We start from the raw sequence: 18936 nt of genomic DNA, 5'->3' as shown, positions 1-18936 counted from the left end.
AGGAGATAAGAATTGTTGAACCTCTTACTTTAAAACAATTAAACTGAAATTTACCACAGTATCTGGCACAATAATAAATACCCAATAAATACTTCTCAGACTACAACATTTTAACTTTGCTACACTTTCTTGGTGGCGCATTGGTAAATATTAGAAAATGCAGCATATAGGAAATAAGCCTTTGCTTCTTGAATCTACGTTTAAAAATTAAACTTTCTGAATCTAGACTGGCAAGTTAAATTTTCAGGATAATTATGGTCATTGACTTGGCTGACTTTCAGAAGTCATTTATGAATATGGTGCTAGTTTAGATATATTCTAATTAATATATTCATTGATTGAATTTGCACGGCAGAAAAGCTGCATAAAGCAATGAGGATGAAATGAAGCAAGTCATAGCTAAAAATCAATTAACCACCTTCTACACTTAGTACTGCTGATGTTGTCCTCTCTCCACAGTCATTGTGTACAATGCAGCTGTATAGTCCTTGGTCTGCCAGCTGAACTTTACATATGGTAAGAAACTGAATATTTCCATTTTGTGATTGCGTCAGTCTCTCGGATTCCTCTATCTTTGCACCTTCATGAGTCCAGGTTACATCAATGAAAGAATCGTCTTTTAAAACACATAGGAATTGAGCCGTATCACCACACTTTACAGTGATGTCCTGAAGATGCAGGAGAATCTTGGGCGCCTCACCCATGGACTCTTCGGCACATTCCTTAGATAGCTCAGTGCTTTCTGCAATTTCTGAAAGGGATGCAGTATGGCGCAACTGTATATCTTGAATGGATGCAGCTGTGTGGATGGAACTTTGAGATACACTTTCAAAAACCTGCACTTCATATTCATATGATGATCCTTGATATGACTTAATATCCTTTTGAGATATTTTGCTGTCCTCCTTTGTGAAAGAGGAATCTGCCACTGCCTGGGACTTGGTGGACTCTCTTACATCTTTCCCAGAACTTTGCCTATCTAGGGCTTGCACTGTATAATCAAGTGACAAGAAAAAGAAAAGAATATTAAGATCTAAGCTTTGTCACTTGCCTATGTTAGTAACACAAAATGGCATGGAAGATGAAGATGAAAGACATAATTGTCACTTGGAAGCGCATGCCAGATGCAATATGATCTAGATGTCAGCATCACACAAAAGAAAATTCATTCCCAGTGATTCCATGATGAATGGTTGATGAAGGCTCATGCGGATGCCATACAGTATCTGGTTCCTTCTTTCTGTTGTCATTTCAGCTATCCAAAGTGACCCGGTCTCTCTTTCTGTCTCTCACTCTAGCTGAATATATTTGGGGTAGCATTTGCTCTCCGTCCACTGTATGCTTTATAAGTAATACTCAGCAAATAGATAATTTAATGATGCAATGATACAATGTTGCTTAGAAGAGTAAAGAAGCCAGGCAAAGATGGTGCCTAATAAAATCATTACTGGTTCTCTGGGGCATAGAACAGATACTCCAGTGAAATTTAAAGTGTGTAGGTTAACCCATAATTGAGGACCTAGGGGAAGTTATTGCATGTTATTTTATTAGTAAGTTATGGACTGACCACAGTATGCAATAAAACAAACAACAGAGACTCTCATTAGTAACAGTGGGACTGAGAGGTATACAGCAAATCAAAGTCCTTGAAGCAAGATGGGCTTTACCTGTTGGAGTCACTGTGAGTGTAGCTGCACAAGTGGCTTCCCCAGCACTATTGGTTGCTTTGCAAGAGTACTGCCCAGCATGCTCTGAGTAAGCATCAACTATAAGCATTAAAGCCATGCCTGTGGACTCCTCAAAATGGAAAACTACATCTTTTGTTGGTAGAATTAGCTGCTGGTTATGAAACCATTGGATTTCTGGCTTGGGAATGCCAGAAACCCTCGCATGAAATCTGACTGTCTCCCCGCTGTGCACCCTGAGGCTTGACAGAGGCTGGATGAAGCTGGGCTTTTGGCCAAGGGGCTCCTTCTTAAATGAAACTGATAAAGAGACATGCCATTGGGAGTTTGATGTATGTTCTTCAAATTTGCTAAATCCTGAAAAGAAGCATACCAATTTTTAATGTCTTACCTTGCATTGAAACCAGAACTTATTTGGAGTTGTCTACAGATTTGTCGCAAATTCCAATAATGGACTAGAATTCAGTCCAATCCTAATGCCTTGTCCTTGTATATCACTACTGATTCAAAGTCACACAAGTTCCCTTCCATTTCCCAGATAAGCAAGCTGAGACATGAATGGACTAAGGAACTTCACTACATTGTTCATGAAGGCAATAGTGGAGTATCCACCAGGGTTCAGGTATTCTTTTCTTTCTTCCTCTGGTTGTAAAGTCAACTTTTTTATTTTATAAACCACTTTAAATTCATTATTTAACAAACATCTAGTTACAGTTAATGCATAAAGTTAAGAAAAAAATAGAAGTTTCTCTAAATCTTTGTGTATTTGTATGTACTTAATACTACATAGACTGTATTTGCTCAGGAAAAATAGTCCCACTATATAAAAATGCTATCCTCGTTTGAATCAAAGTCCCCGTGTTACTGAGGAAGTGTTTCTGATTACAATTTAAGAGCCCTAACTCACAGAAATGTTAAACCACTTTAGGACTGCACTCCTTAACACTCAGACATTCTTGAAAGGAGGGTGAATATAACTCGCTGGTGTACAGACCTGAAATGGTCTAGCTTTTGTGAAATCAAAATTGTGTCAGCACGGTAGGAGGATAACACTCTTAGATGTTTTTAAAGTATAATTTTTATGTTAGCCAATTGAGAAAACAAATCTACCTATTTCTTCAGCATATTTTGCCCCCTTCTGATTCATGCTGATCAGGAAGCATGACAGCTGGTGACAGCAGCAATACATTACAAATTGTTACAGAGAAAAAGCGGGGCCAAATGAAACATGATGGTCTATGATTCACAATGAAAAGTGGTAAAGGAGAAACGAGAACATGGCATATAACATGGAAATAATTAGTTGAATTAGAAGAGAATGGTAGGAACAACGATGATTTACATGAACTCTTGAGTAATTGTTACAGACATTGTAAGATTCGATCTATATTTAAATGGGGTTCTGAAATTTGTTTTACTTTACCTTCCAGACTTAGGTTGGCTGTGCTTGACACTTGGCCTACAGCATTACTAGCAACAAACGTGTAAGTTCCTTCATCTTCTGGATAAGCTTCGGCAATTTCCAGTTGGTAAGTGTCTTCAAATTGAGTCATTCTAAAGAACCGAGATGGCTTGATTTTCTTGTCTTTGCTGTACCAAGACACTTTTAGATCTACAACAAAAAAGAAGAGATACTTCAACCACAAAAACGAGTGGATTTTTGAAATTTACCTGCAAACACTATGTAATAATACTAGTGCCTACATTTCATATTTGACTTAATAACATGATACTTTTCTCTGGGCATGCCATATCTACTATTATTAAATGATTTCCTTTCATCTTCAAGAAGGAAGTATGATGATAGAAAAATATAGCTTGTCCTATGGTTGAACTGGTTGTAATGTTTAAAATGATAGAATTTCAGTTACATTCTCTTTAGACATTTGCATGTCATACAGCAGAAGCAGGGACAAGATTTTGACATATTCAGCCACTTTGAGGAAAAGACAATCCTGAGAACAGTCATCATGAAAGGTTTGATCTGGGCTTGTAGTTGCCCTTCTGGGACAGGAAGTGAGAAAAATCTCCACTTTTGGTTTGCAGAAAGATCAATCAAAAAGAGAGCTGAGAAGATCAAGATATGAAAAGTCTAAAATAGATAACTTTGAAGGCTGTAGAAAAAAAAATCTCTGTCTTTGTTACTGATGAGCAAAAGGTTTCAGTATGCAGTATATATGGCAAAAAATAATTGTACAGAAAATAATTTTTTAAATAAAGAGGGTGATTTATGGTATTTGAGCATGTTAGATACATTTGACTCTTTACAGAGTGGCAGTTATAAGACATTATAATAAAGCTAGCTATTTCTATATAAGGATTTGAACCATCTTAAAATAATAGAAAGTAAAAACCCAAATTACAGGTAAAGTAGCATGTTATTGTGTTATAATAATTGGAGGTGATATGCACTTTAATTTTAGTTAATTGTTTGAATAGCCAAAATCAAAGCCATCTTGTTTTTGGAGCATAGTCACTATACCTCTTCTTTGTCTCAATACCATCCAAGATGATCTTCTCATAGTCCAATCATCTAGCATTTGTCTGCATTTTAATGCCAATACTTGCTATAAAATTTACTGCCCTTCCCATGATGGTAGTTGTGTATAAATGGCAGGTTCTCCTCTTACAGTAACAAATCTGTTCAGTTCCTTAGATAGCAAGGTAAAGTAGAAAATGAAATCCTGCCCAGGTGTGGTGGTTCACACCTGTAATCCCAGCACTTTGGGAGACTGAGGTGGGCAGATCACAAGGTCAGGAGTTTGAGACCAGCCTGACCAATATGGTGAAACCTTGTCTCTACCGAAAATACAAAAATTAGCCAGGCGTGGTGGTGCATGCCTATAATCCCAGCTACTCAGGAGGCTCACGCAGGAGAATCGCTTGAACCCAGGATGGGGAGGTTGCAGTGAGCCAAGATCTTGCCACTGCACTCCAGCCTGGGCGACAGAGCAAGACTCCGTCAAAAAAAAAAAAAAAAAAAAAAAAAAAAGAAAAGAAAAAGAAAGTGAAATATTGACACTACAACTTGTCAGCTGTGTGACCTTGGAAATGTCGTTTAAGCTTTCTGGATTAGTCTTTTCATTTGTAAAATGGCATGCATAATGATTTATGGGCTATTCATTGCGTATAATTGCTGTGAGAATTAAATGATACAACACACATGAAATGGCTTTATAAGCCACTGGCACAAGTCAGTCATTACAGCAAGAATGTCTAACATCACAGATGGAAGCAAAAGTGTCTTCAATAACATGCCAAAAAACAGGTCCATGTGATATAACATGAAACACCACCCCTATTTCGTTTGTGTGAAGGTGTGTGTGTGTGTGTGTGTGTGTGTGTGATCATCAATGGCAAGGGAAGGATGAATAGTTTGGTACATCCTCTTACAAGGTTCTCTGCTTATTTCTACTGACAGCTTCTTCCTTTGGTGAGCTGAATGAGGCATCAGGATACACATGAACTGCCACTGGACGAGAACTGCATGCAGTAAGTGAGTTAACAGGTGAAACCTTTCGTGGTAGTGGACTTGGTGCTTGTGGCTGTGATGCCATGATCTGCGTTAGTCATAAGCCTCTTGCGGCTTCTTTGAGGCCATTCTTCTCCCATATTACTACTTCTACAATCCCTCCCTTCTCTCTCCTGCCTCCTCTGGCTGAAGTCCTAGTCCACACTCTCCAGGCCTATTGTAATAACCTCTCCCGAGTTCCTGACTGCCAGTCTTGCCTCCCACATCTGTCCATTCCTTCTTTCCCTATCACAGTATCGTTTCTAAAAAGCAAACCTGATCATGGTACCTGGGGGCTTAAAAATCCTTCAGTGTCTCCTAAATGTAAACAAGATCAATTCCAAAATCTTCAGCAAAGAATATCAAAAACTTTAGCATGGGCTTTGCCGTATTATCCAGCCTTCTCACCTGCTCATGATATCACTTAAACCAACTGTACTTAAACCACTCGATTCTAGCACACGACGCATTATTGCAAGTTTTGATGACTTGGAGATGTTGTTTTCTCATCATAAGATGCCACTGTGTTCCATGATCCTACTTATTTTACAATGCTCAGTTCACACATCTTTCTCTGGCTCTCTCCCAGACAGAGAATGATGAGAAAGTGGGCCTGTTAATAGCACTTAAAACCTTGGGATCTAGTTGTGTGCATGCATCTCCTCACCTACATATTGAGCTCCTTAAAGCAAGAGCAAGATCTGCACCCCAGCACCTAAGGTAATGTCTCAATAGCAGGGAAACAATAAATGGTAGAATAAAAATTGCACAGATGCTTAAATGAATAACAGACAACATCAGTGCTAGATTAATTATTCACCATTTTGTTTAGCTAGCTGTCACTCTGTAACCCTCCAAATGACACTGACTCATCATCTGTAGAATAAACAGCAAAAAACTAGCTTTTTTACGTTTTAAGATTCTGCTTTTCCAAATTGCTCCTCTACCAGTAGGTGGCACTGGAGACCTTCAATAGGTAACATTTTCCCTGTTAGAAACAGCCCCTGGTTGCTCAGGCCCACGTTTCATGCTTCAGAAAGTACCGCATCGCCAAAAAGCATGGAAAAGGGGCTTCTGAAGACTCCCAATTTCTTTTCAATTTGTGGAAAGCAGGCCTACACTTACTTAAGGCAATACGTAGCCAGAGGAAGTTGTGTAAATATCTTTAGTTCCAGTGGTATGAAACTCTGTGAGTTGGTGAGTTTTTGAAAGAGCATTTTATTTAATGAATTTAATTTCTTTCATATGGAAAACAAATTTACAAGAGGGTGCTAAAACCACTATATGTGTATAAATATTACCACACATAGGATGTTAATGATCTTCTGAGTTTACAAAGCCTATTCAAACTTTAAAAACATTGGTTATGCAGAAAAGATAGTGAAGTTTTTCTCTTTCTACCCCAATTGGTGTCTTGTAGAGTGCTTCAGGTGTATTTCTGCAACACTTTAAAGGCAATACTACCATATGTTAATATGTTATAGACTTAAAAGCACTATACCAATATAGTTAAGACAAATATTACTACTTTGAATGATGTATATATATGTTTATATTAAAAAAATTCCTCTAAAAATTAAATAAATGGATAACGTATTTAGTGTAGCTTTAGTGAATTTGCTTTTAAAATATATTTTTATTATTGTGTTAGTAGGATATTATCAAATCAGTCTTCATTTATTAATATTTAGTATTTCTTGAACACTATCCCTCAAGTATACAGTCCATGGTATTTGTCCATATTGGTCACCCAATACATTGATGTTTATATAATTCCTCTCTATGGCTATAATAAAATGAATGTATTGAGCCCCAGTTACTTGGCAGCCATGGCTATAGGTGCTTTACATACATTATATCTTTTAATTATGCTCATACAATCAAATAGGTCTATTGGATTTCTAGATCACAATCTCCATTTCTGAGGAGGAAATAATCAGGTCAGAAGACCAACTGAAGTACTAACCTGTTCAGAAAAATAAATCTTGACAAGGTAGATATTGGATTATAAACTAATGGGAGAAGCACAATAAACAAAACAATACAACTTTGCAATTACTTTTGCATCAGCCTATTAAGAGTACTGGGAGATGCCCAAGCTTTGAGAGTTTCCCTTTGGCTGGTGGTATACAAAAGCCAAGAAAATTAGAGAGTGATTTTCATTTGGGATAAAGGGATCATACATTCATTTGATTTATCTTGTTTCTATCTGAGACAAGATATCTATCAATTGTGATTACAGACAATCAATTATGACTTGAAGTGGTTCTACATATATTGTCTCATTCTACCAAGGTCAGATTCCTGGGATGAGGAAAGCGGCTGGTGGTACTTGAGAAGCATGCCCCAATTAAAAATGGTAGCAGCTGACTCTCATTGATTACTCTATGATGGGCACTGTGCTATGTGCTGACTTGAGTTACCTAACTTAATCTTGATAATAATCTTAAGTGTTTGGTAACAGTCATTTAACCATCATTAATTTGTCCAGTCAACAATTACCTATGGAGTATCTACTATGTATCAGGTGATATTCTACGGCAACGATCCACTCTTGTTTTCATAGAGCTTACCTTTTATCAGGTACTATTTTTCAGATGCCAAATTCTAGGTACTAAAACAGAATTCCTAGCCTTATAAAATATATTTTCTAGAATTGAATGCAATAGTTTACTCAATGTATTCATGAGAGAAAGAGAACCAGAGAAATGATATATTTGCCTAAGGTCACATATTGAAGGCAAGATTCAAATTCAGCATCTTTGACCATAAAGCCCTGACTTCTGACCACTATAGGATATTGTCTTCCAAAGGATACCTTTCACACAAGCATTTTCCATAGACTGAATAATATCTTATATAAATGTATTATTCTTTTGAAATATATGTAGATGCTATTATGATTAATCTAATGATAATTTTAGTTTTGTCATTGTATTTTATCAATTAGGAAATTAAGTGTAGCTACAATCGTAAAGGGAACATGACCTTTTTTAAAGATTAGTAAAAAACACTAATGTAATTCTTTTACTGTGATAAAGAACACATAACATAACATAAATAACCATTTTTAAGGGCACAGAATAGTGAAAAACACTTATCTAATTCTTAATTTAATAATTGAAATAAGTTTTCTGCTAGATTTCCATTAAGCTTCAAATTATGCATGAGAGATGTTTGTGATAGAGGAGAAGGTGACAGAATGTTTTTCCCATATAATTCTTTGTAAGTATTAGCAATGATACCTTTTGTTCTTAAACTTACCTGTTCCAGAAACCCGGCATTGAAAACGGGCTGGCTGCCCTTCCGAAGTGACAGTGTCCTGAAGCGGGGTGATGATGGCAGGTGGATAAACTGGCATTTCCTGATCGGGAGACACAATTTCTGGAACTAAAGAAAGAAACCACAAGATTTGTCATGATTAAGTCACCATAGAGACCTCACAGAAGGGAGCATGTAGGTTTATCTTAATTTATTTCACAGTAGAGTGCTTTCAAAACTGGGTAGCAATCTACTTTTATGAGCTCCAAATTGTATTTTTAAATGCACTGGGAAAGGACAAAAGCCATTTCTTAGGTTTTATTTTCAGCTGGAAGTAGCAAGGCATTCCCACCTTCCACTGAGAGTGAAGCTGATGTTGTGGCAACTCCATAGTCGTTCTTGGCTTCACAGGTATAGACTGCCGCATCCTCTGGGAAGGCTTCAATTAGCAAAAGCGTGTACTCTTGCCCATCATGAAGAAATTTGCACTTGAAGCCAGTGGAAAGTAGCTGCTCTTCCTTGTACCAGGAAATTTTGGGCTGTGGTCTGCCGGATATCACGGCACAGAAGCGGGCCGGCTTGCCAGACTGCACAGTGACAGGCTGGAGCTCCTGCAGAACTTGGGGCGGTTCAGGAGCTAGGAGTAAATGTTGACAAATAGCCCATAAAAAAGTGTAAAAACACAGGAGAGCATGCAAAACTCTACATTAATTTCTTGCCGTCTATTTATACATCCAGAGACAAAATTTTGGAATTGTGGTATTTTTACTTGCCTCGGAATATTAGAACATTCTTTGTGCTAAGAATGAAGAAAGCATTTAGAATTTGTCCACAAGCAGAGGGAATAGCTTCAGAAAGATATTTTTGACATTTGGGGGGCATGCTGAGAGTGCTGAGTTAACCTGATTATCCCAGTTTCTGTTTGGGGTGGGGGCTTAGCGATGGATACCTGAATGAATTATAAAATAACTTACACATGCTACCTATTTTCAAAAGTCATTTGGACAAATCATATGGTGAGGAGGCTCATCCCATTCCATTTTGTTTGTTTTGCAAGTATTTGTATTTATGTCATAGTCATTTTGTTATGTACCAGTGCCAGTAAAATGCAATCAGTAAGTATTGAATGAATGACTACTATTTCAGATCTAGTTAAATGCCATTAGGTAGATTTAACAAATTCAGCTTTCCTGTTTTGCTAACTAAAGCATATTCTCAGTGCTGTGATGAGTGAGGGGACCTGGTTAGTTCATGGAACCCAGAAATTAGAAGAAATGACTTCTGTGAGGCTGGCTTCTGACACTATCATAGAAAAGATCTTTACTTTTCTGTGTCTCAGTTTCTCCACTAGTAATACAGAGATAATAAGAACTGGATGCCATGACCATTTGGTCTCCTAGGAACCAAGGGAATGTTGGCGATATGGTTCATCTTTGTGAATCTTGAGATTACCCCTGGTGTTCCTGCATCTGCCTCAGGGGTATTTTATTCAAAGAGATATGGCCTAGGATGAGGAGAGAAAGGGAGGTTCCATTTTTCTCTTGCATCTAGGTTAGACTCGAAACAAGGTCAGCTTGAGATTCAGCCTTAAGATTTCTAATGAGGAGAGCAGAGGTTTAACAGCACTTCCCTGAGAACTGCTGAGAGGCTCCTCAGGAGTGCTTGCTAGCAGGTGAAATTCCCCCTCCAAAATAAGAGCCCCTGTTCTTAGAGCTTGGGGTAGAGAGGATCTAGTTCCACATTGCCTGAGGCTCTCTAGGCCTTCCAGGGTCTCAAAGAGGACCTTTGAGTTCTCCCAGGCACTCCATACTAGAGGCTGGAAACACTACTTTGACTTGTTAGTGCTGCTAGGACTTGAGCAGTTCAGGCAGAGGGCAGAGAACTAAAATAGTTTAACAGCAAATCTGGAAGCCCATCTGGGGTATATGACAATTGACACCCAGTGGGTATTCAATAGTGTTGAGCAACTAGATAAGGATCTGGCCATCAGGTGCTTCTGAAAATAACTTCTCAATAGGTCTTTTAACAGCTGCCCTCCCTTTTCCGTAGGTATAATGTGAAGAAAAAAATATAACTGCAACCATGTGAATACCATAGGTTCTTTAGACATTTCCTTTGAATTACAGGAATTTAGTGACTTAAACAGGAGGATTATTTCTGATGGATCCACAAAATATGCTGAAATCTGTCCCTACATACCATTGACATAGAGAGTGACAGAACTCCTGTTCCTTCCTGCCACAAAGGTGTATTCTCCTGCATCACTCTGTCTGGTCTCAGAGATAAACATTCGGTGGATTCTTCTCTCCACCACATATTTGTGTCGTTCTTGAACTTGGAAATTGATTTCAATGCCGTCTTTATACCAGTGGGCATCAACATCGTCTTCATTGACCTCAAACTCAACAACAGCACGCTGTTTCTCAATGACCTATTGATGAAACAACATTAAAAAAAAAACAAAAAACAAAAAACTTGAAGCTTTGGTTTCCTCCCAGTTAATCAATTTCTAAAACTGGTCAATGAATGGCATGTGAAACCAATATATTATAATGCAATAAGTTGGCTGATTATAGCACTCTGTAATTTTTCCTGTCTAGTGTTGGACAAATGGTACATAAACTTCTCTTGTAGAGAATTGTGTTTACACCTGCACGGAGGAAAGGAGCTGGCCCAAAGGGACAATTATTTCATCCTTAAATGTTTGCTTATTTACTAAAAAGGGATATAAAGACACTTTACATTTGGGGGCTTCTTATTATCTAAAAAGTTATTACTTAATTTGATTTCATTTTATATGAACAATAACTTTGTGAGCTAGGTAGGAACTAGTATCCTCATTTTAAGAGTGAGAACACTGAGGTTCAGAATTGGCAAATAAATGATGGAAGACCTCTCCAGGTTATCTGAGTCCTCATTGAAGGCTTTTTCATTGTGGTCTACAGTCTCTAAAGCCTGGTTTTCTTTGGATGAGCAACATGATGAAGCTGAACTCAACTGGTATTTCTCTAGACATGTGTCCTCCATTATATCATTTGGGATGACTGACACTTATGAGGACAAGCTCTGTAAACTCAGCCGACAGCAAAAGCATCCAGCATCCTTGCCAGGAACCCAGCATGGCTTGGACGGGGCTTTCTCTTAGACTTCATAGAAAGTACTTCTAGCCACTAAGTCCCTTGACACTTGGCTCTCCATAGATAGAAACCTGAGAAAATGTCACCTTGTTCAAAATTTCCTTAATTCTAATTGATGTGTGAACCTCATGATTTACATTTTAATTCTTTTCTGGTTGGTGCTGCTTGGCAAGCAGCCATTTATTAGACGGTGAAGTTTCTACAGCTGCTTTAATTAACGTATTTAGACAGCTGCTAGGGACACACTTATTCCCTGAGTGGAAACTGTGACTAAATTGAGGTCAGCATGAGAGAGTCTAAGCCAAGTAAGAATGAGCTGATTTAATTCTTTAAAGGACTGTGGTTAGCAAATGTAAAAGGGAAACATTGAAATATAAAATGATAGATTATGGACTACTGATGATTTTTCAAAACATTTAGTATATAGACAATACCTGAACCTCCTTTTTAATACTTCGGATGCGAACATCTCTGCCTTCTACAAAGAGGTTTGCAGTTGACACGTTGCCTCCTGCCACCACTGTGTACTTCCCAGCATCAGACATCCGGGTGGATGGGATCAGAAGGCGGTGGACATATTTCTCCTTCTGAATCTTTATTCTATGGATGAAATGGAAATTGGAGTTTTACCATATGGTGATTCAGAAGAAACTGGGAATTACTGGAATGTAGCAAGACAAAACAACCGACCTGTCTGTGATCTGCAGTTCCTGGTCATCTTTCATCCACTGTACAGTGATATCAGGTTCAGAAACTTCACATTCAAACATGGCTCGCTTCTTCTCCAGAACCTTAATGTCCTTAATGTGTTTCCTAAATTCTATATGACGAGCTGGAAAATAGCATGTAGAAAATTAACATTTTTAACAGCTTTATTGAGATATAATTCACATACTATACAATCCACCCATTTAAAGTACACAATTCAATGAGTTTCCATGTATTCATCATTGTGCAGACATCACCATAATTTTAGAACATTCTCATTCCCCAAGAAGAAATTATGTACCCCTTAACCATTGCCCCAAGGACTTTTCTATTGTCTCCCTTGTAGACCTAGGCAACCACCAATCTACATCTCTATAGATTTGTGTATCTTGGACATTTCATATAAATGGAATCATACAATATGTGATCTTTGTATGGTCTCTGGCTTCTTTCACTTAGCATAAAGTTTTTAATGTTCATCCATTTTGTAGTAAATCGTAGTGCTTCCTTTTTGTTGCTGATTGCTTTCCCATTGTATGGCTATCCCACATTTTATTTATCCATTCATTAATTGATACACTAAATTTTACAAAGCATGTGTGACATTTTTTCTATGGATCTAATATTTATGAAACCATACCTTCCACATAAAGTGTGGCTGTTGATGTAGCTTTTCCAGCCACAAAGGTGTAGTCAGCAGCATCCCCAAAGTGAACATTCCTGATGTTCAGGGAGTGTGTGAGCTTTTTGGTTCTCATCTGGCACTTGTCAGTTGATTTGATTTCCACACCATTCTTTAACCATTTGTAAGAGATGCCTTCATAGTTCACTGTCACCTCAAAAGTAATAGTGTCTTTTTCTTCAGCGTTGATGTCTTTCAGCATGGAAGTAATCATGATTGCTGCAAAGGAGAAAAGGAAACACACCCAAGGAGACTTTATGTAAATATGATGTGGGTTATAAGAGGTGCAGAATAAAAATTGGAATGTTTTTAGTACATCTGTTGAGGCAATTACAGTTTAGAGATATAAGCTCTGATACCTTCCATGTACCATACAGGACAGTGCCAGCTCAGGGGAACAGAAAGATCAAGTGATAGACACTGAGCCATCTTTCCAGGTAGCCTTTCAGTGCTACTCTAACTGGAACATTTTATCCAGGTGGAGATACTAGTGCTTTACTCAGTGTAACCACATACTAGATGTTTCAAGTAACAATTTTATTTTTTATTTTTTGAGGCAGGTTCTAACTTTCTTGCCCAGGTTGGAGTGCAGTGCCATGATCGTGGCTCACTGCAGCCTTGGTCTTCTGGGCCCAAGTGATCCTCCAACCTCAGCCTCCTGAGTAGCTGGGACTACAACTCTGTGCCACCATGCCCAGCTAATTTTTTTTTCCTTTTGTTTTTGGTAGAGGCAGGATCTCACTGTGTTTCCCAGCCTGGTCACAAAATCTTGATCTCAAGTGATTCTCCTGCCTTGGCCTCCCAAAGTACTGGGATTACAGGCTTGAGCCACCCTACCCACCCAATCAAGGATTTTTGAGTGGTCAGCAAAGTGTAGGATATAGAATATCAATGAATCTACTGAATATTTCATATTTTATATACATATATGTATCTATTTTTAACTTACGGGTGACTGTCAGGGTGGCGCTGACTTGGTCATTGCCACAGACAAATGTGTATTCTGCCGAGTCCTCCGTGCTGGTGTTCATGATGATCAGCTGGTGGAGTTTTCCCTGCACAACTATCTTGAACTTTTCACTCATCTCAATTTCCACACCATTCTTCAGCCACATGGAAGGGACATTGAAGTGGGACACCTCACACTCAAAAGAGGCAGTTTTGGTCTCAGGCACCTCGATATTTTTCATGGTTTTTGTAATATGTAATGCTTGGTAAAATCAGAGAACACTTCAGTTAATACAATTTATTTAAAAAATAGACGAAACCAAACAAATTAATACATGGGGTTCATCAAGGAAAGGGCCGTAGGGGCTGCCTGATACTCACTCTCCACAAACAGTTTTGCTTTGCATTCCAGTTGCCCCACCACAGCTGTGTATTCCCCAGCATCTGAGGGGGAGATGTTCTGCAGCATCAGCTTGTGGACCTTCCTTTCTGAGACCAGTCTGTGTTTGTCACTTGGCTTAATTTCCACATTCTTATGGAACCATTTTACTGGAACGGTGTCATGGGAAACACTAACTTCAAAGGCAACAGTGGCATTTTCCAAGGCTGTCACATCCTTTGGCTTTTTAATGATCTTGACAGCTAAGAGGAAAATTGGAGCAATTCAGTGATAGGGTTAACTTAATGGTAACCATGGGCTGACTATTTGTAAAGTGTTTCTAAGTCAACTTACTCTCAACGTGCAGTCTGGCACTGGCTCCTAGCCTTCCAAGCCTGAAGCCATAAACAGACTCATCCACGATGGCACAGTTTTTAATCCTCAGAGAGTAAACTGTTCCTTTGACAGAGATAGCATACTTTTCATTGGATTCCAGCACAACTCCATTTTTGATCCACTGGACACCTTTGACATTAGGGTGTGTAAGCTCGACAGTGAAAACAGCATCCTGTGTTTCTGTCACTGTGAGGTTCTTCAGAGTCTTCTTAATTTTGACAGCTGAAGACAAATTTATGATTGGGTTAGAAAATATGGATGACATCATGAAGGAAAAGAAGTCCTGAACAAGATCATTGCTTAGTCACCCTGCAAAAAAATGGCTACCAAACATTTTGCAGTTATGCAGCACCTCTGTTTTAAAAGACACCGGAGATTATTTAGGGAAACCTGGGATCCAACTGGACATGTACATCATGAAATGATTTTTCTATGCTCGAGTAGTATGAAGTTTGCATAGCTATATATTAGTAGCATAATAGACTAATTGGAGAAGGGTGAGAGATGAATGGAGAATCAGTGTCTGATATAGCTGTTTCACAGAGCTTTAACCTAAGAAATGGCTTTTTTGCATAAACACATTTGATAAGCAATTTTGTGCCTTGTGGTATGTGTCTCAGGAAGGTTTAGAGGATCTAGAAGGACTTTATGAAGTGAAAATTTATGGTATCCAAAATGGCCATATCATTTGTCTTTTAAAATGATAACGATCAAGATTGTAATACGATTTGAAAAGGACAAATCCTATGTTACTTACCTTCAACTTTAAGTTTGGCAGATGTTTTGGAGGTGGCCACCTTGTAGGTATATTCTCCAATGTCATCTAATTTGGTGGCAGCAATGATAAGTCTCCTTTTGTGGCCATCAGACTCACTTCTGATGTTGTTAGTCAGTGGTAGGTGTTTGCCATCCCTCAACCATTCACCTTTGGAATCTGGGTTGGCAACTTCACATTCAAACACAGCTTCCTGGGATTCAGCTACGGTCTGATCTGTGAGTGGCTTGGAGATGGCCCCACCTTTGGAACAAGAGAAGTACAGTATGAGCCCTTTAAAAATACTCACATAATAAGAAAATCTTTGCAGAAGTAAATATAAAATATCAAATTTAAGAACATGATTTTGAAATCATGAAATGTCTATAAGATTGTTTATACCCATATTGAGAAGGTACCAAAGAAATCCCTTATTCCAAGTATGTATGACTGATAATTAGGAGAAATACTGGAATCAGAAAAGTTTTGTTAAGAAAAAGCAATTGTTGAATTAATAGGAAATTCTTAGAACAGTGTAACACTGGGATAGCCTCTAACCCAATTCCTTCTTCTTCAGAAGCATTTTACTTGGTCTTTTAATGATTATTTCCTGGGAATCTGATATTTTGACTACATAAAAATTTGCTAAACAAAATGTACAAGTCATCAATGTTTCTACTAGATTAAGGATTTCTGCATACTAAAAATCACTGTGTTGACAAATGTCACCCATTCTATGAAGTTTCACCCCATTGCCTCCACTCTTATCATCCGCTAGTAGAAATAATTACTGCTTTAACAAGCTAGTTGCTTATGTATCTGTCTTCTCTAAATTATGAATTTCTCAAGAAAAAAATCATTTCTTATTTAGTTTTGTGTCCTGAGTTCCTACAAGTGTCTGACTTATGGTAGGTACTTTAAAAACATTGGGTGAAATCACAGAGGGATTCATAGTTTATTCCTGTTTCCACACATTTAAAAACATGTAATTTATATTAAATGTATAAAAATGCTAAATCTGAAATTTTGTTTTACCAGTCTTTTCATGGTCTGATCTCTGAGGAAATCTTATAATGTAACTAAGTATAAACCATGAAACTTTCATACCAAATAAGACAGATCATTACCATATAACTGGCTTCAATTCTGGATGTAATAGACAACACGATCTGAATGTAATATCTCAACTCTCAATATTTAAACTGTAATGAACCAAACAAATTAATGATGACTTCTAGTTTTTTGTTGACAATTGATTTACATTTTTTATTCTTCGTTGTAAAGCTAAGACATTCTGCTGAATGATGGTCTTATTTCTACATGATATCATAAGAGATACAGTTACGTTAAACTGTATTTTGAAAATATTTATTGAGTTCATTAAAAGGTAGGAAGAAAACAAAAGGCACAAAGACTAAAGAAGCAAGAATGGCTACAAAAGGAAATAATTCTTTAGAATAAGAAAATTTAAATAAAGCTCAATTCAGCAAATATCAACTGATTATCTGTCATTTGCAATATATTGGAATATACAAAGAAAATTCCAGATTTCAGGAGTTTATACACTGATATTGAAAGAGGAAGGATATTGAAAGAGGAAATGGGGAATAAGACAAGTGCATAATAAATACTATGAACGAGAAACATATAAAGTGATCCTGGGGTTGGAGGAGGAAGAGATCATATATAAATGGGGAGATTAAGGAAGGTTTAATGGAGAAGGTGATGTTTGAGGTAGGCCTAGAAGAACATTTGTAATTTAGGCTGGTGGGAATGGTGTTGCAAGTACTATTGGCTTTGGGAACAGCATAAGCAGATGCATGGAAGTGGGAAACTGAAAGGAGTTTTGGGGGAAATGAATAACAATTTCTTAAAATAACAATCGCTCCTCATAAGAATTTAGGTTAATAAATATACCTACCTGCCACAGTAAGTTTTCCAGATGTCATATTTTCTCCCGCATAAAATGTATATTTTCCTTCATCATCTTTCATCATATTTAGAACTGTCAGTTTATATATTTTTCCGTGTGCTTCGATTTTATATTTAGAACTGGGTTTGATTTCCTTGTCCTTAAAATTCCACAAGACATCAATTCCAGAGTGGGACAGCTCAACCTCAAACACCACATTTTGAGTTTCTGTACAGGTAAGGTCACGAAGACCTCTGATAATTTTAATTTCTGGGGAAAAAATAAAATAATCTCTTGGTTATTATTACACTGAGAAAGTAGAATGCTTAAAGTAATTATTAGATAAGTAGAATAATCCTTACTTTCTACAGAGAGATTACAGTTGGTTTCAACTCTGCCAACTATCAGCTTGTAGGGTCCTTCGTCTGAAGCATGAGTTCGGTTAATGACTAGCCGCTGTTTAGTACCTTTTACAATGGCATGTACACGGTCATCAGGCTTGATTTGTTCATCATTTAAGTACCACTTAACAGAAGTCACATCAGGGACTGAGACCTTACATTCAAGCACAGCCTTTGTGCCTTCAATCACGTTAACATCTTTTAGAGGTGTTATCACGTCCACACCTGCAAAATCATACACACACAAGATGAATGAATTTTGTTGAAATTGTCTGCTCCTTGAAGTTCTTTATGTTGCTTGATAGTGTAAACATAAAATTGTATAAGTAGGACTCACTATAGACAGAGACACGCCCACTGGTGGAGAGGCCAAGGGCTGGAATGGTGAAAGAGTAATTTCCAGCATCTTCCTTAGTCATGTCTTCAATGAGCAGCATATGAGATTGTTTGTCTATCACAATGTGAATCCTGTCACTGGGCTGCACTTCTTGGCCGTCTTTCATCCAGACACCTTCCACACTTTCCAAGGAGACTTTAACTTCAAGCTGAACAATGTCACCCTCACAGACTTTTTGGTCACTAAGTCCTTGTAGGATAGCAATGGGGCGGGCTGTGAAATATGGGGAGAAAAAGACTGTTATGATCATTTTTTATCAATAAACCATAATGATGCTCACTGCAGGCTGACAGGAATGGGAAGACTTACGTTTCATCTTTAGTTTACAGGTTGTCTTTTTTCCGTCAATGACAAAGCTGTATTCTCCCTGGTCCTCCTTGGTTACGTCCTTGACTGTGAGGTTCTGACGTCCACGACGAGATGTAATTGTGTATTTGCCATTGGATTTAAGCTCCACATTGTTATGATACCATTTTCCTTCTATATTTTCTGGGGATACAATACACTCTAATTCTCCTGAATATGATTCTGGAACTTCTATGTCCTCAAGTTCCTTCACAAACTCAACAACTGCACCTGAAGTGTATAACAGAAAAAGAAAACATTTTTTTTGGAGAGGTATGCATCTAGACTTAGGATGGAGACAATGTCTTGTATATCTCTTATCTCCCCCATACTATCAGGAATATTCTTAATATCTACCTGCTAATGGGCTGAGAGATAAATTTTCAATGAGAAGCAGTTATTTTATTTTAATTTTTAAAT

General features: G+C 37.7%; 1 protein-coding gene across 2 annotated transcripts in view; it reads right to left on the bottom strand.

Annotated features, from left to right (window-relative positions):
• Nucleotides 1-18936, bottom strand: part of TTN (titin) — a 273451-nt gene that overhangs the window by 221568 nt on the left and 32947 nt on the right. For both annotated transcript variants that reach the window (XM_050750514.1, XM_050750513.1), the window contains exons 30-44: nucleotides 18481-18747; nucleotides 18112-18384; nucleotides 17736-17999; nucleotides 17383-17643; nucleotides 15465-15725; nucleotides 14666-14929; nucleotides 14314-14574; nucleotides 13934-14194; nucleotides 12943-13203; nucleotides 12285-12426; nucleotides 12029-12194; nucleotides 10657-10888; nucleotides 8810-9094; nucleotides 8461-8586; nucleotides 3109-3297 (exon numbers count right to left, since the gene is read on the bottom strand). In XM_050750514.1, coding sequence (XP_050606471.1) covers nucleotides 3109-3297; nucleotides 8461-8586; nucleotides 8810-9094; nucleotides 10657-10888; nucleotides 12029-12194; nucleotides 12285-12426; nucleotides 12943-13203; nucleotides 13934-14194; nucleotides 14314-14574; nucleotides 14666-14929; nucleotides 15465-15725; nucleotides 17383-17643; nucleotides 17736-17999; nucleotides 18112-18384; nucleotides 18481-18747 — 3513 coding nt within the window. The remainder of the gene's footprint in view (nucleotides 1-3108; nucleotides 3298-8460; nucleotides 8587-8809; nucleotides 9095-10656; nucleotides 10889-12028; nucleotides 12195-12284; nucleotides 12427-12942; nucleotides 13204-13933; nucleotides 14195-14313; nucleotides 14575-14665; nucleotides 14930-15464; nucleotides 15726-17382; nucleotides 17644-17735; nucleotides 18000-18111; nucleotides 18385-18480; nucleotides 18748-18936) is intronic.

This window comes from Macaca thibetana, chromosome 12, assembly GCF_024542745.1.
Source record: "Macaca thibetana thibetana isolate TM-01 chromosome 12, ASM2454274v1, whole genome shotgun sequence".
Taxonomy (NCBI): domain Eukaryota; kingdom Metazoa; phylum Chordata; class Mammalia; order Primates; family Cercopithecidae; genus Macaca; species Macaca thibetana.
This window is presented reverse-complemented; position numbering and strand designations above follow the sequence as displayed.